This window comes from Nesoenas mayeri (assembly GCF_963082525.1).
Source record: "Nesoenas mayeri genome assembly, chromosome: 3".
Classification (NCBI taxonomy): Eukaryota; Metazoa; Chordata; class Aves; order Columbiformes; family Columbidae; genus Nesoenas; species Nesoenas mayeri.
In genome coordinates, this window is record NC_137544.1 from 30,690,088 (window position 1) to 30,706,541 (window position 16,454).

At 37.3% G+C, this 16,454-nt stretch overlaps 1 protein-coding gene across 5 annotated transcripts in view; it reads right to left on the reverse strand.

The window, feature by feature from the left end:
* LMBRD1 (LMBR1 domain containing 1) overlaps positions 1-16,454 on the reverse strand; it is a 76,547-nt gene that overhangs the window by 29,488 nt on the left and 30,605 nt on the right. For all 5 annotated transcript variants that reach the window (XM_080342651.1, XM_080342650.1, XM_080342654.1 and 2 more), the window contains 2 exons: positions 4,274-4,399; positions 2,037-2,189 (listed from right to left, as the gene is read on the reverse strand). In XM_080342651.1, coding sequence (XP_080198777.1) covers positions 2,037-2,189; positions 4,274-4,399 — 279 coding nt within the window. The remainder of the gene's footprint in view (positions 1-2,036; positions 2,190-4,273; positions 4,400-16,454) is intronic.

Consider the following 16,454-nt stretch of genomic DNA (forward strand, 5'->3'; position numbering starts at 1 on the left):
ATTTTGTAGAAAGAAATTAGACTAGTTCGACATCATTTCACAACCCCACATGGACCATTACTCACTTCCTTGGGATCTTCCAGGTACGTTGCTTTTGACTTAAATTAAAAATTAACAGCTTCATCTTTGAGTTTGATTTAGCTTTGAGTAGAACAAGTGTTCTCAAAATTTACTCCATGTTGAAAAAAATTTACTCTCCAGAGAAAGTTTGACTTTGTTTAACAAGAAAGCACATGCTAAGGTATTTAGTAGTAACAAAATAATTAAATATTGGGGGACACTACACAAAACAATATAATTATAGAATTCTGAATGCAAACAAAGTTAACACTATAAAAGACCTCCAAGACTAAGTGCTATTCCTGAACACTTCATTCTGTTCTGCCTGTCTCACTAAGTCTTAAACTCCCATAAACCTGACCATCCCAAACTCAAAGCCAAAACAGCATTCTCCATATCTAATACCTGCCTCACAGTAAATTGAATTTCTCTTGAAGTCCCAGAAATGCCCACATTTTTGAACAATAATATGCAAGTTGCACTAAGGATAGAAGTGTTGTAAAACCAACAAGCAAATCTCCAAGATCATCTTCACTTCTACAATTGGCAAGAAGCATTATATATAGAAAGATTAACTTATTTTCATGAAAGCCACTAATTGAACGATTGGCAAGTCATGCATGTACAAAGATAGTTCAAATGCTATTAAAGTAACAGTAAAACAGTCTTGCAAGAGTTAAAATGTTAATAATTAAATGATGGACATTATCACCTTCACAGGACAGCTCATTGAAAAGTCAGAGTAAACAAGTTTTATAACATGCTTCATAGCACAATACTATTCTAAAAGAAAATCTGTCAGGAGAAATTACCTACCTGCAACTCCCCTTTACTCTGTGATTCTTAAGTTATGAAATCACAGTGACTGTCACAGTTACTGAGAGAATAAAAAGCATTCAAACCACTAGAACAAATTGACACTGGAAAATCATCCTGACCATAAGTAATAATCTGTAAGTAACTAATGATATTATGCACTATCCTATGAGAACACAATGAACTGTTTAAGTCCTAGAGACAATACAAGTAGCCAATGCATTTCTCAAATCTAAGGTTAATGCAAACACTTAAAGAAACTACACAAGCTATTTTGAAGCAAAGGAAGCATCCAAACTGTTAAAGTGAATACTTAGGGGGATATTTGTCCTTTCAATGAAAGGGCTAAGTCTAGATTTCTAATGTATCACAGATAATTCCTCACTGAAAGCTTTTGTTCAACTGCCATTTCAGCCCATTTCCACTGGTACTCAGCATTAAAGTAGCAATAATGTTATAGGAAATTGCTTTTTAGCGCCTCCCATCTCAGCTTTCCAAAGTCCAGCCCACAGTTTAAAGTAACACAAAAATTTCTTCCTGCATCTGGTTGGCAACAAAAATATTTCGTATGTCAATACTGTTCCATAAAAGTAGTTTTTTAAAACAAGGTCTCTAATAAAATCAAAGTCCTAAGATCAAAAAGATACCAAGATCAAAGCTTAGCCCCAGTGACGGTCTCCTTTGCACTGGTTAAGTATCAAGATGTAAGTTCCACGCAGCTAGCTTACTGCTGATCAAGTAACTATTTGGTAAAATTCTCTTCCCAAATGCATATATTCTCATCAAAATATCTCACTTTTGCTGGCTAAATGTAATTTAGATTAACCTAAACTGCCTGACAGCTATAGAATTCTTTTTATTCTTGCCATTTTCACAAGCTAGAGAAAAGATATTCAGATCTTCTATGGCAGTATCACCACAGTAGATCAGCTAGGACTCACTCCTTTTCAGTCTTAATATTTTAGGCAAAATAAAACGTTTTCCAAAGGCTCAAGCAGAGCTTGCTATAGGGCTATCATTGTGTAGTATAATAGTGAAAAAAAAAAAGCACCTGATATTCAGTATGGTAATGGATACACTTTACTTGTTATTATTTATATGGGAAGAAAAAAAGCCAGAAGGTATTCCAAATGAGGTCTCAAAAAGTGACACAGTTTTACCTTTAGAGGTCTGATAGCTTCACAGAACTTGGTCCACCAGCTTTTCTCAATTGATTCCAGGTGCCTCTCCCTTCTTCGAAGTGTCCTTAGTCTCTCTTCTAGTTGTTGTACAGTTCGTCTATCCCTTGATGACAGAGGCCGACCATCTCTGCACTGGTTACCAAAAAATGGTGCAAGAGATCAAAGAACATTGAATCAAAAAATAGACTTGACATCTTGTGTAATGAGTTACAGCAATTCTAAAGATTTTGCAGAATATAATTCACACTATTTTTATGCATAGCAAGAGGATGAAGTGCAAAAGTCACAAGCTACAACAAGGGGAATTCCTACTAGGTGGCAGAAAACACTCTTCACAATGAGGATGTTCAAAAAATTTTACAGGGTGGTCAGTCTCCATAGCTAGAAATATTTAAAGTGCCCAGTTATGATCTGTATAACTTGATCTAACCTGAAAGGGGTACTTGCTTTGTGTAGAAGATTGAACCTGATGACTTTCAGAGGTCCTTTACAGTCAAATTCCATGACTAAGCCAGTATGTGAAGCCTGGCATCTGTATTGTCTTTCCAGCATTACACTACACATACTCAGCAAGACGACTTGATGTTCCACAAATTAACCTTACAGAAACCCAAACAAGCAGGACCATTACCCCAAGGCTAGGTCAAGTGTACCAGGTAGGGGCTTGATGATTATGTTTAATAATGTACTTTAATTCCGAGCCTCTAAATATTGAGCAGGTACCACTGCATTCTGTTGTAAATTGAGTTGCACATCTTGAAATCCAAGTTATATGCTAGCAAGCAAAAGCAACTAAATAGGCATTAGGTAACTGAATCAAACTTGTTTCTAACGTTGATGCTACTGTATAGCAAACTGATTTTTAGATATAAAAAGATTTTTATAGTTGTAATACATATATTTTTAGATTTTTAAATTCACTATTTCATTTTTCTCCTTTTATTTTAAAAGAGCCTACCTGCAAATAGTGAAACATTTTGCACCTGGTAAAGTTAAAGTGAATCTATTTTAGATAAATTTCTCAAAAAGGTTAGACTAAGACAACATTCTAGGTACATGTAACATTTAAATTGGAGATCACAATGTACTTTTAACAGGAGCGTGTATTTTCCATACCGCAGTGACTTGAAAAAGTAATGCTCCATTTTTCAGAGATTTCTCATTTTTCCCTTATCAATTTCAGTAATACAGATGCCTTTGTTGCAGTAGTACTCTGTACAAAACCAAAACTTGATAACTAAAAATGAAGGAGTGTACTTTTTAGGTTTCATTATGCAACATGATTTTTAGAACAGTGAAGGTGCCCACACTGTGCAGAGGTAGCCAAGTATCAATGGAAGACTCTTGGAACTGTTTCAACACTGCTGAGTTCTGCTGTCACAGGGCACACAATGGCACAGGTGGACTGCCAGGATCAGAGTGATACATCTTGATGCCCCTTTCCCCCCACTCAGGAATGTGGAAACACTGGTCAAATCATTATCTGAAATGGTTTGGGAAAAGGGTAGAAGATTACCCCTAGCATCTTGTACGTAAAGGAGAAATCTTATCCTTTTTCGGCTTGCACTCTGAGGCTGGTGTCCTGCTTACATTAGGTACAGCATTTGTGCAAGCTGCAAAGCCACCATGGGTTTACAAATGGTGTTAACATCCTAGAAACATTTAGGATTAAGAACAGAGACTTCCATATGTACGCTTTTCATAAAGAAATGATTTATAACAGCAAGGTACATTAACTAGGAAGAAATAATATCTGGGGCTGTTATTTATGAATAAAGATGATTAAGATGATTAATCGTTTGAGGAATCTAATTTGTGATAGCTCCATGTGGCGAGTATCCAGTGTTAGTAACTACACTGAGTATCAACAAATTGGACACCATATCTGGTAGCAGACTAAGTGAGATTAATATTCTTAACTTCTACAAAGTGTCCCTTCCATATATCCAAGCAGGACTGGAGAAGTTTGAGTTTAGCTCATCAGCACCATTACTAGCTAGACAGAAATAACTACTGCAGCAGAACTGATAAAGAATCACTACTGATAAAGATCGCTACAATACAAGTAACCACATCTGTTTCCAAATAACTGCAAGCTAGTCACTTCTAACTGGCTATTCTTTCTGGAACAAACACTCTCTACAGCACAATCAGAAACAAGTAAGCAAGCACAGGAAAGAAAAAAAATAAGACAGTGAGAACAGTGAAAACCATACCTTTGATTTAATCCTTAATAAATGTTGCTCCACTTCTTCAATATCTTCAGTGTTCTCTAAACGTTCATAAGCTGCACTGGTAGTTCCCTTAATCAAGTTTAGAGGCAAAGCTGACATACCATAAGCCTAAAATAAAAAAGAAACATACATACTCAAATTTTCTGCCACACATTTTCACCTGATAAGGCTGTGGTATGTTGCAGCTATGAGGTATCACTGCTGTGGGTGGTTTATTTTTTTGCCCCTGCTACCCTCCTCCTACAGATTCTAAAGCAATCCATTATTTTCTTTTTTGAGCAAAAACATAATGAACATGCTACGCAGATTACACTGAAACAATAGTATCACAGTATGTTTGGGATTGGAAGGGACCTCAAAAGATCATCTAGTCTAATCCCCCTGCTGGAGCAGGAACGCCTAGGTGAGGTCGCACAGGAACATGTCCAGGTGGGTCTTGAATGTCTCCAGAGAAGGAGACTCCACAATCCCCCTGGGCAGCCTGTTCCAGTGTTCTGTCACCCTTACTGAGAAGAAGTATGTGTTAAGACTTCATACAAACATAGCCCACTGAAGGTTTATCAAGCTAGCCCTAGGTTGGTGGTGTTCTTTTGTGTTTTCTGTTTGTTTGTTTTTCCACAAATTATTTAGCTTCCCAAAATCTTGACTTTCCCAATTTAGACCATAGGCAAACCATTGTGTAATATTGGAATTTCTAGATATTGTACTTAAACAGTTTCTTCGTAGCCAGTAGCCTTCAATTTACTTATAAAAAGAAATTTTGTAGAAAGTACCTGATTTACTAAAAAAAACCAAAAACAAAAACGCACAAACCCACAGTAAAAAAGACACAACACAATCAAACAGCAGAGGCAAACACCTAAACTCTGTTACATTCCAAGACTGCCCAGATACATATTTACAAATTTTGCTGGTATTTACTCCTAGTTATAAACCCTATACTACTCAAAGTGTTTTCCAGGTTCTACATCAACACTATGCCCAGATTTTTCCAATGCAAAGTCTCTAAGCTTTCCACTAACATAAGAAACACAGATATTTGAGGTGAGGTAAACAAGAAGAAAATGCCACTATTTCCTCCCTGCTGCCCTATGAGTCTTATAGATCTAGGCCAAGGTCAGAAGTTTCTCCAGGCAATTTAGTGACATTAGCCATATGCTTTTTGTTTTACTCTGGGTAGAAGGCTGTTGGCAACGGGTTTTTCCTCGGTGCAGAGCTCAGCAGGGAAGCTTTTCTTTCTCTTAATCACAATTAACACACACAGTTTTACTTGAGTGCTTGATATCTGAACATTTGCTAACTTCAAAAATGAGCAGCTTTATACATTTTTTTTTTCTCCCCACAGGAATATCACTCCCTCCTTCTAGCACATCTTCACATTTCACACTGAGAATAGACTTAACACAAGTGTCAGTGTATTATAAATGTCACCATACATGCTGTCAGATCATGAGCTTTCTGTACACAAGACTTGATCTGACCTGTTTTAAGAACCTCCTTGCACATACTACATTGTACTCAAAGCAAGACACTGTCCATCTTTTGGTGCGTATTTTTCAACATAACACATACTGTGCCGCCAACACCCATTTCTAAGCCCCTTTAACAAGTCTTGTTTACTACTCTTGTAGCTCAAAACCTCATTAACTATTTAATAACTATTAAATATCAGACACTGAGCCCACAAATTTCAGTACTGCTCTGCAAGTGCCAATATTACACGATTTCAAGAAACATTCCTTTAAGTATTATATTAGGCTACAAAAGCCTGAAACAGAAGTTTAGCAGCCTGACAGCCTTGTTCCCTCACTGTGGAATTAGGTTTCTTACATTCAGAGTGACAATTACCAGTAAATTGTTGGAATGGTGTCAGTTAAGTTCAACAAGCAGACAGTACATGTTTCTCAACAGGCTTCAAATCAAAGGAAACAGTGGTGCCTGTTAAATCACTACACAGGGTAAGGGGAGGAGAAAACTTTTGTCCTTCAAATATTTCCTGAAGTATATATGAGCAAAGAAAACATTCAGCTACATCTTTGACAACTTGCACTAAATGGGGTTTTTTTGTGTAGTTATGAAGTATTAGAATTGGTTTTACCATAGACTTCTAGAGAATAAAGTAGGCTATTGGCTATCTGCTCAGCATTTCAGGACCTCATAGCTGACATAGCCTTGTCTGTTACCCAAAAACACAGCTGAAAAAAAAATCTTTTTGCAGCATTGTTTACAGACTGCTCCAAATAAAGTTCAACTCATTTTTTTTTAGCTACAAAAGATAACTGGCAATTCAGTCCCTATGTTAGAGACTTTTGGTATAGGAGGTCTACAAGGGAAAGACATCTCTTATAACAGGCTAGTGATGGCAAACAAATTTCATAGTTTCCAAGACATTCCAGAAGTTCTGGTTTGAACACAGCTATATAACCACAGAAAGGCCTGCCTACAAGCTTATGTATTTTAGGTGAGGAAAATAATTTAACTTAAGCTGGCCTTTACAACTCTGTCCATAAACACAGCTCAGTTCTCCCTTTAGAGCATCTCCTTTGAGAGAACTAAGCTGCTTTGCTATCTACTGGCACTAAAAAGCAGTCCCCCCATCACCTCTTCTCTAGGCTGAAGAAAGAACTTCTTCAGCTTTTCTTTATGGGTTGCATTCTCCAACTCTCTAATCACTTTCACAAGCCTCCACTGGATCATCTACAGTTTTCCAGTTTCTTAAACTGGGAGAATAAAACCAGACACAGTATTCCCAGGTGCAGCTTTAGAAGTGTCAAGTACAGTGAATAATCATGTCCCTTGCAAGCCCAGGACACTGTTTGCCTTTCTGCTGCAGGGCCCATTGCTGGCTCAAGATCAGCCTGCTGTCCACAAGGACTTCCAGGTGCTTTCCAGCAGAACCATCCCCCAGCTGGTCAGATCCCACCATGAATTCAGACCTTCTCTTGGAATAGATTAACATCTGCTAAACCTGTTGCCATTCTTTCTTGGCCTGATCTTGCACCCATTAATGTTTCTGTGGTGACTCTTCATTCTGTTTTATCTGCTTGTCCCATTCTCAGACACGATGACTACATACACAGCACCATCATTCAGATAACTTCTGAAGACTAAATAGCATTAGGCCCTTATTGATCCTGAAGAGATCACTCAGGTCTGGCTGCTGGTAGCATAACTCCAGAATTTAGGTGAAAGTATAAACATTATCCAAATTCACAATGAGAATGCAGGCTGCAACCTAACCAAGGTCCCTCTGTGGAACTCAAAACATTTCTAGCCAGAGCCAAAGACATTCAGTATGTAGAAACACATAACAGATTGCTATGACAATAGGCCTACACAATTTTACACACCTAAGCTTAGAAGCAACTATATTTCACCATTAAGCAGAAACTGCCACCTGTTCTTCCAACAGCTACCATCAACAGATACCAAGTATTTACTCAACAGAAATAATTAAGGAATAAAATTCAGAATTCTAAATCTTTTAAATCTAAGTCTCTACAAAGTAAACTGCAACTCAAAGTGAGGCATTGTTTTGTTGGTTTTGCAGATTTGAATTACATACGTGAACATCAAGCTTGCTCAAGTGATAGCGGAAGCTTAAGTTTGTTCCTTGAATACAAAAGATGCTAATCAGGAGATGATTATGCAAGTAAGCCTCCCATCATCTGCAGGGGAAAAAGCCACATTGGTCCTTCAAGTCCTCAATACACAGAATGAAGGGCAGAAAAATGAGTCATCTCATGTGATATCACAGGTTTGAAGAGAAGCTGTATTAGCTCAGTTTCAGGGCAGCATTTCCCTTTAGGCTGATGCAGAAGCTCAAGGCTGCCCTGAAAAAAAAAGTTTCAATCCCCTGGGTTACAGGTGTTCGGTTATTCATGGGCTATTATCCTGGGCATCTGCAACTCAGCAAGCAAGAGATATCACAGACAGTACCCGAAAACCAAAGCTGTACACTAAAGCCAAGAGAGTGCTCAGACCCAAAAAGATTGTTGGTTCAAAGTTTGTAATATGAATAAAACCAGCCTTTAAAATAGTTAATTTATATCCATGAATTCTGATTAAAAAGTAATTAAGTCCTGACATATTTACACAACTGAAACAACAGTTTCCAGGACTTAATTTAGACAACCTCTGCCTAGAAGTGTTATGTCACATAAAAGGCACTGTATTCAAGAGTAAAAACAGTTACACAAATTAACTGGCAATTACAGCATACACTAATTGTTCAGGCTGGTATTTGCCAAGATATGCTGAAAGGTTAGGTCTTAAAAGTCTCACACTCTCTTTGCTGTTGCTGAATGCCTCATCATCTTCATTGAAACCCTATTTTTTTATATATATATACATTTTACTTATATTTAAAAATACTTATTTTTGAGAAGATTCCCCCTTCTCAAATCCCCACAAGTGATCCATTTAAGAGATTACCTCCTATCAATTAGCTTAAGGGCTGGGAAGCCAAACCTTAAGAGCTCACTACCTAGTAAGTACAAGTTAGAGGCACCATCTGTGAGCAGCTGTCTCATTCCAGTTTGAGAGTCTGCCCACAGGCAATACAGATAATATCTGTGGATGGATGAAGTTCATATTTATACTTAAATTTTATGGAAGCAGGTAGCCTTCTACTCTAAAGGAGAGGAGGAAAAAAAACCCTACACAGAACTTACATAAAGCAACACAAAACCGAGCTTACCTATCCTATAAAGAAGAGTCTAAGCAAAGCTTTTAACACTTATTTGTTATCCACAGAAGTGCTACAGATGTCCCAGACAGGAATTCGCAAAGAAATCTGTCATCAGTAAAGCAGGAGCCTGTAACTCGCATGAAAGCAACAATTGGTTCAATACCACTTCTGCAGTAGCAGTAGGCATTGAAGAAAGATGAGAAGCATGCTCTAGCTGTTCTCAGCATGTCACTGAATTCAAATGCGCTCTGCTCCAGATAGAACACTACCTCAATAGAAGTTATAGGAGCATTGCTTTCAGTTCACTTAATCTTCATATCTGTGTCCCTTTCCTTCCCATCCTGTCTGCAGCAGATCCAGCTACTCTCCTGACATTTCACAACTAAGATTAAGAAGGAGGAGTTGCTGTTCTGATCCTTTTGTCTCTCACAGACTCACCATCTCACAATTCTAAAGAGTTGCCACACTCAGCCCCTGACTAGATAAAAGAATAGTTCTCCTTATTAGTGACCCAGTATGCTAACAGTTAGTTACTCAAGACAATATAGAAAATAAGTGAAATTGAGACAAGTTGCAAAAAGACATTTTCTAGAACTCACAGCAAGCAACTACATCAGGGAACCCAAACCACTAATTAAACATTTTTAAATTGCACAAGCTACCAAAGAGTTCCACTGAAAAGGGTGTAATATTAAGGTGGGAACACCTAATAACCACCCGGATCAGCTCTAAGTACACAGATCAGTCATGAGGAACACAGGGGAAAAAAATATTGAAATGAATATAACAAATGCCTTTGGAAAAAGAGTTAAAGCCAACTTTGAACACCTAGTGCAAAAAGCAGGAAGCCATCAGGCATTACAGTTTAACTAGAAGTTGATTATGTTTCACTTCTGACATGTGCTATGTTCACCTAATAAGACATGGTCTAATGATCAACTTGTGGCCCAAACAGGATAATCTCTCCTTGTTAGAGGTAAACAGAACACGCAAGTTGTTTCTGATCATTTTGGCACACAACCCACACTGTAACTGAAGGCTGTTTACTGAGTTTCTCATTACAGGTATTTTTAAGAACTGAACATGAGATTTCAATAAATTATCAGACAGTACTTGCATAGCAGAGCAGAAAGACTCCCCATTTCATTTATTTTAGAAGTTCATATATCTAGCAGATATGGCTTTTAAGTGCTATCACTGATGTGTTTTAAAAGGTGCATATATAATCTTACGCAAAAAGTACCAAAATACTGGGAAACATTTCTTGCATAGCACTGCCCTCTAGCGAAGTCACAAGAAACAGCCACATAAAGAGAACAACTATATCCCTGTATAAAAGTCATAAGAAATGCTCGCAACTTCAAATATCTGTTGTCTTACAACAGCTTGTTTCAAGACTTCGCCTGAAAGTGATGCCATGAAAGACAAAATGTTCAGTTCTAACAACATGTGATCAAAAATGCATTTATTCAAGTTAAAAAACAGCTGAACTCTAGTTTAGGATATGCAGTGCTTTAAAGAAACATAAGTCAAGTACAAGCTAGTTTGTTTCAATACAAGTGTCCCACAAAAACCCTTCCATTCCAATAATATTCTTGTATTGAAGACATTTTTTTTGTATTCATAACCTAATTAGCTTTTAATTTGAATTATACTAAGCACAAGGGAAATCACATTATGATACCTTTTATCCCTCATATCAATTGATACAGTTCAGTTGCCTACATCAAATACTATTTCACATGGATATGATGCACCTTTGTCAGCATTACTTTTCTGATGGAACAGGTACACTACCCCAATTAGTCTCATTGTGGTACACTTTCATATGTCACACCAATACAGACAACACTTCTGAACTTCTGCAAGATGCACTAGGACTCTACCGTTCTTGAAACTGTACCTTTCTTCTCTGTGCACTTGCACTGCACAGTTTTCTTGAAAAGTTTCCATCTCTGGCTATCCATACATACTACCATTCTACAGAAAAAACAGAATTCAAGACTCTTATTTCCAGAATACCTTCAGGCATGTCAAACATTAGGAAGGACATGTGAGCCACTATCAAATTGTGAAGAGTAAAGAAGAAATACCTCCTAAATGCATCTGAAGATGGCAGACCATCTCACAGACAGCTGAGGCTTTTTTGTTTGTTTTTTTTTAAAAAACACATGCCATACAGCTTAGAAAGTCATTCAACATGTTAACTAGTAAAATCAGTTCTTTCATAGCAAGTTTTAGTATCCAGTCTTCAGTTACTATAAAAGCATATACATTTTTGAATAACACTGCTATCAAAATAAGCCCTCAAAGCATGGAACAGACTGACCACATTGAACTGGCATGTTCAGTATCATGTTTCCTGTAGTATGTTATACACAACATGAACAAAGCATTGAGTACTTGTTTATTGATTTCTCTAACATTCATCACTACAGCATCTTGCTACACATTCACCTTATTTTTTCATATTAATGTTTCTTCTCTACCATACAGACTCAAAGACTGTCTCACTTATTTGTAGATGTTTAAGTGTACAAAAAAAATCTAGTCAAGGTTTGCAAGATGCAGAAACCAAGTATGACACTCTCTGCACTACACTTGTTTCACTACACACAGTGAACTTGTTGTCATTGGACATATCATGCATAGAAAAGTTAACTCTGACTCAGTTGTAATACTGAACATAAATATTTAGCCCAACTGCCATCTTCTGTATTGCTCCATCAGGCTTAGAAGAGGATTACCAACCAAAAGATTAACCTCCTTTCAAGCCACAACTCTACAATCTCCAAGTATAAAACTACAAATGATCCAGCATTTCAGTATCTACAGTTCTCAAAAAGTGTAGTAGGAATCAGGCTGTTACAGAACACTCATTGTTTTGCTGTTTTGGTTATTTACTGATGTATGGAGAAGTGAACATAAACAAATAACTACATTTCTTTTATACTTAAGAATTGGCATTGAAGTGCTTAAGTGGTAATGATGATGAATGCTACTAACTTCTGGACCTCTCAGTAACTGTTTGATGACTCCTTAAAATAAAATCAGTGGTAAATGAGTGCTTTTAAGGTTAGACAGATTATAAAAGGCTTTAAGCTTTTTGGCTGTTAATAAAAATAAGTCGACTGCAAGAAAAGCAAATCATACTCTGGACAAAAACTAGGTGTGAAAAAGCCATTAATTTATCAGTAGACAAACTGAGCTTTGTAACACCTCTTTCAGGAAAAAGGATCAGTACACGTTTGTAAGAAATCAATGCTTATCAAACATTTTAGAAAAATTACAGAGCCAATTATAATAATCCTTCAAGGACATGCTAAATGACATGCACAAGATGACTCAAAAATTAATCTGCCTATCATTGTGTAAGTAATACATTATTCTGCCTTGAATTCAAATAGCAATCTGGAGCTGACAACAACTATTGTATTAATACCTAAGGCAATGAAAAACCATTTCAATGCAAAACACATTAATGAAAGAATAGATGCAAACTACATCATCTGTGAAACTGTTTCAAACAAAGCCATGCAGACTTCATTTATCCTTTTCTTGTTATATTCTATGTTTATAGACACAGAAAGCTGTCAGTATAAATCATCAAGGTCACAGATTTGCAGAGCCACCCCTGAGGACCAGTTGTTCATATTTCTTGCAAAACAACTTTAAATATCAAGTACTATACTTCAGTATTATACATTACATAATGCCAAAAGAACCCAAACCAGACTGTGTTATTAAAGCTTGAAAGCAGAAAAGCTACTAATTCCGGATTACATTGAAAACCAAACTATACCAAAAAATAAGTTTAAACATTACTCATTTAAACATTGCATGTACTTGAGAAAAATGACAATGTTTATGCTCTTGTCAGTAATATTAATTTATCATGAGCATTTGTAGACTCCATCTACATTTTTGATAAAACCACTATTTTCCCTTAAAAAGTTAAAAATTTAGAATGCACACCCTCCCCAGTCTTTCAACGTGGCAAATAATAATACTATTCTTGAGTGTATTCAGCAAGCAAATGCAACTTGAGTTGCGGTTCGGTATTATATTCTAAGAGATCATGCTGGTAAGGATCAGCTCAGTAACAAGAAAACAGTGACTGCAGCTTCCATGGCTAAAAAAATATCTTTAGACCTATTCACAGAGGCATGCAAGATTGCTTCTTGTACAACCAAGTTTTTACAGCTACAAAGTGATGGAAAAAGTAATTCGTATCACTTAGATTAAAAGGTTTTTTTCCTCCCCTCCCGTAACAGGCATATTCTCCACCCCACTCACACAGGGAACTTCTGAAAATTGCCACCTATCAAGCCATTTAAAAGTTATTACTATCATCTGACAGGACAGTCTTGCAAGAGTTAGTAGTTATTAAAACCATAGAACTGCCCACATTTCTGAAGATATTGCACACTGGTTTTCAAAGTGCTCGCTGCAGTTTTTTGAACAATAGTTGTATTGAGGTGAATAAATAATAGTAAGAATCTCTAATAAATAACTTTCTCACAAAATAACAGCTGTGATAGAACAAAAAGTTGTTCATTGTGAGTTAAATTAGGCAATAACAGTAAAAGCAGTATTGCAGAATTGATTTAATCCAATAAGGAATCAATCTTATTGTCAATCACTGTCCCCTCAAGCTTTTCATAGGCTAGAACCAAGCTTAGAAAGGACATCTCATGTCATTAGGTACAACACAGTAAGTGCCACCCATCAGTACCACTGCTAAATCCTGCAGGCAAAACCCCTGAGGCTGGAAGAGATCTCTAGAGATCATCCAGTCCAACATCTGCTCAAGCAGGGTCACCTAGAGCTTCTTACCCCACGCAGTGTCCATATGGTTTCTTGAATATCTCAAAGGAGGGAGACTCCACAATCTCTCTGAAAAACCTGTGCCAGTGACTGGTCACCCTCACAGCATAAAAGTTTCCTGAGGTGAATATCTGAAGGGTGGCTGTCAAGAGGACGGGACCAGACTCTTTCCAGTGGTGCCCATGGATGAGGGGCAACTGGCACAGACTGACACATAAGGTGTCCCATCTGAATATGAGGAGAAACTTCACTTTGAGGATGCCAGAGCACTAGAACAGGCTGCACAGAGAGGTTGTAGAAGCTCCTTCTCTGGAAACATTCAAGACCCACTGGGACACGTTCCTGTGCCATCTGCTCTAGATGAACCTACTTTAGCAGGTAGATTGGACTAGAAGATCCCCAGAGGTCCTTTCCAACCCCTACCATTCTGTGATTCTGTGAAAGATCTGAGATCTTGTCTATCAAGAGACAAGTGAACTCAGATACGACACACTGTGTCTACATCTATTATGTCTACCCTGTTCTCTACCATCTGCTAAGCATTTGTGGAAATGATTTTTTTCTTTAATATACAAGACTTAACACAGCAAAAAAATCCAAAATGCAAAGAAGTTACCAAGAGAAAAACCAGTTACATCTTCCAGAATCATGTTTCTTGTTCTCCCAAATGGAGGGAGTAGAATAATCCAGAGTGGTAGAGACACAGACGCTATACTCTGGCCCAACCTCTCCCTGAGGTTTAGGGAAGTCTGACAACCCAGCAACTGCTGGCTGCTGAAGAAACTTTTGCTTTAAGTCTTACTACTGGGAAAAGCCCAGCACACAAACTGGAAGACAGACACAAGGCAACCTCATGCTGTCAAGGTCACACTCACAATTCACTCTTCAGACTATGAGAGCATCACTGCTCATGCAGTCATGCTGCTACAGGTGGAAGTTGCTTTACATATGAAAGTCTGCCCATCACTGGAAGTGAGAACAGTGTAATGAAAACACCAGAGCATTAAAAAAATCCATTCCTGCTCCAGCTTCAAGAGCACATTCTAATAAGTGGTTTTCACTGTCCATGACATATTTGTACCTCAATGACAAAACCCACTCATATCCAAGGTAGACAACAGCAACCTCCTGTGTGAGATCATCCTTAAAACTTCTGTGAAAAAGCTCCTTCATTTCTCCTACTCTGCCTTAACACCTACTGTAAAAACAGAAATGATAGTTTCAGAATGATCCGATACTGCAGTTAAAAACAAAGTAAACAGTAATTCCATGCTCCAGACATCTGCATGGACAGCTTGCCTAAAGTTTTCAAAGCAACAATTTAGTCTAAAATCTTCATAATTTAGTCAATTCAGAGAAGACTATTTTAGTCCTCATACTTTATGTTTCACCTCATTTACCACCCAGTATTTGTACAAGTCCTAAATACAGTAAGACTAAGGCAACAACATTGAGCACAGATGAGAAACCACACAGACAACACAGCACACTGAACTATTGAACATTAAATGGAAGTCACATATTTCCAGGTTCAGCTAGTTTTGAGGACAGAAGTTTAATACTGTAGGCACAGACTGCCTACAACGAATCTGTGCTCAAAAACAGAGAAGTAACAGCAGAAGTAAAAAGTAATAGTAATAAATTAAAGACTGAAATGTTACTTCTTTAAATATTGCATTATTTTGCACAAATTCATTGCTGACTGAATAATCTTGCATTTTAGATACACAGATGTTTACTAACAGTTCTAAAAACCATACTTATGTAGCTGTTTGTAAAAAAACACTGATATTTGCCCAGCTAATGAGTCTGTTCTTAATGTTAGTCTTATGGAGGTTAAAAAACACCACATGTGCTCGACAGTAATGTAACTGAACAAGAGATTAATCTTTCCTTCCATAATTAAGGGAAACCAATTTAAAACCTGACATGTTATTACAAGGTAAGTGAACGTATGGATCTTTTTTGACCAGCGCATGATCTAGATGGCAGCAATATAGCCTGAACAATTTAGTGACCCATGCCAGTCAGAAAAGGCTTAAAGTAATAAAATTTATGATTTGGGTCCAGTTAAAGCATTTAGTCATTGAAGCTGAGAGCAATTTAGCTCACCTGAGATACACACTAGCTGATCTGCCAAATTGCTCTTCTACCTACTTCACAGAGCCTGATGACCACCAAGCTGTTAGTGTTCTGACACATCTGAGAACCTGTATGGAACTGCCTCCTATAATGCTGCTGCAATTTACACCAGTTCAAGTCACTAGTATAAAGAGACAGAAAATCATTAGCTATGCTTGTTAATCAATTTATATTTAAGAGTCTGAAAGTAGTATTTAGCAGGTACCTTACCCTCTTACACAGTCATGAATAAAATACATCCTTGTTCTACAGTAATTTTACCTATTTATGCTTTGCCTGACAAGTTACCACAAGCCATCTTGTTGGCTAGCAATGCTTCAAAAATAACTTACTGCATGAGCTATTCTTACAGAGTCACTTGGAACTCATTAGCAAAGCTACATGAGAACAACTTCACTATATCAGAAGCAAGGCTGCAATGGAAGAGAAGGTTATTGTAGCAAGGACATGAACTTAAAGATTAAAACCTATCAGGTAAACACTGACTCCTCAGAAGTTTCAAAG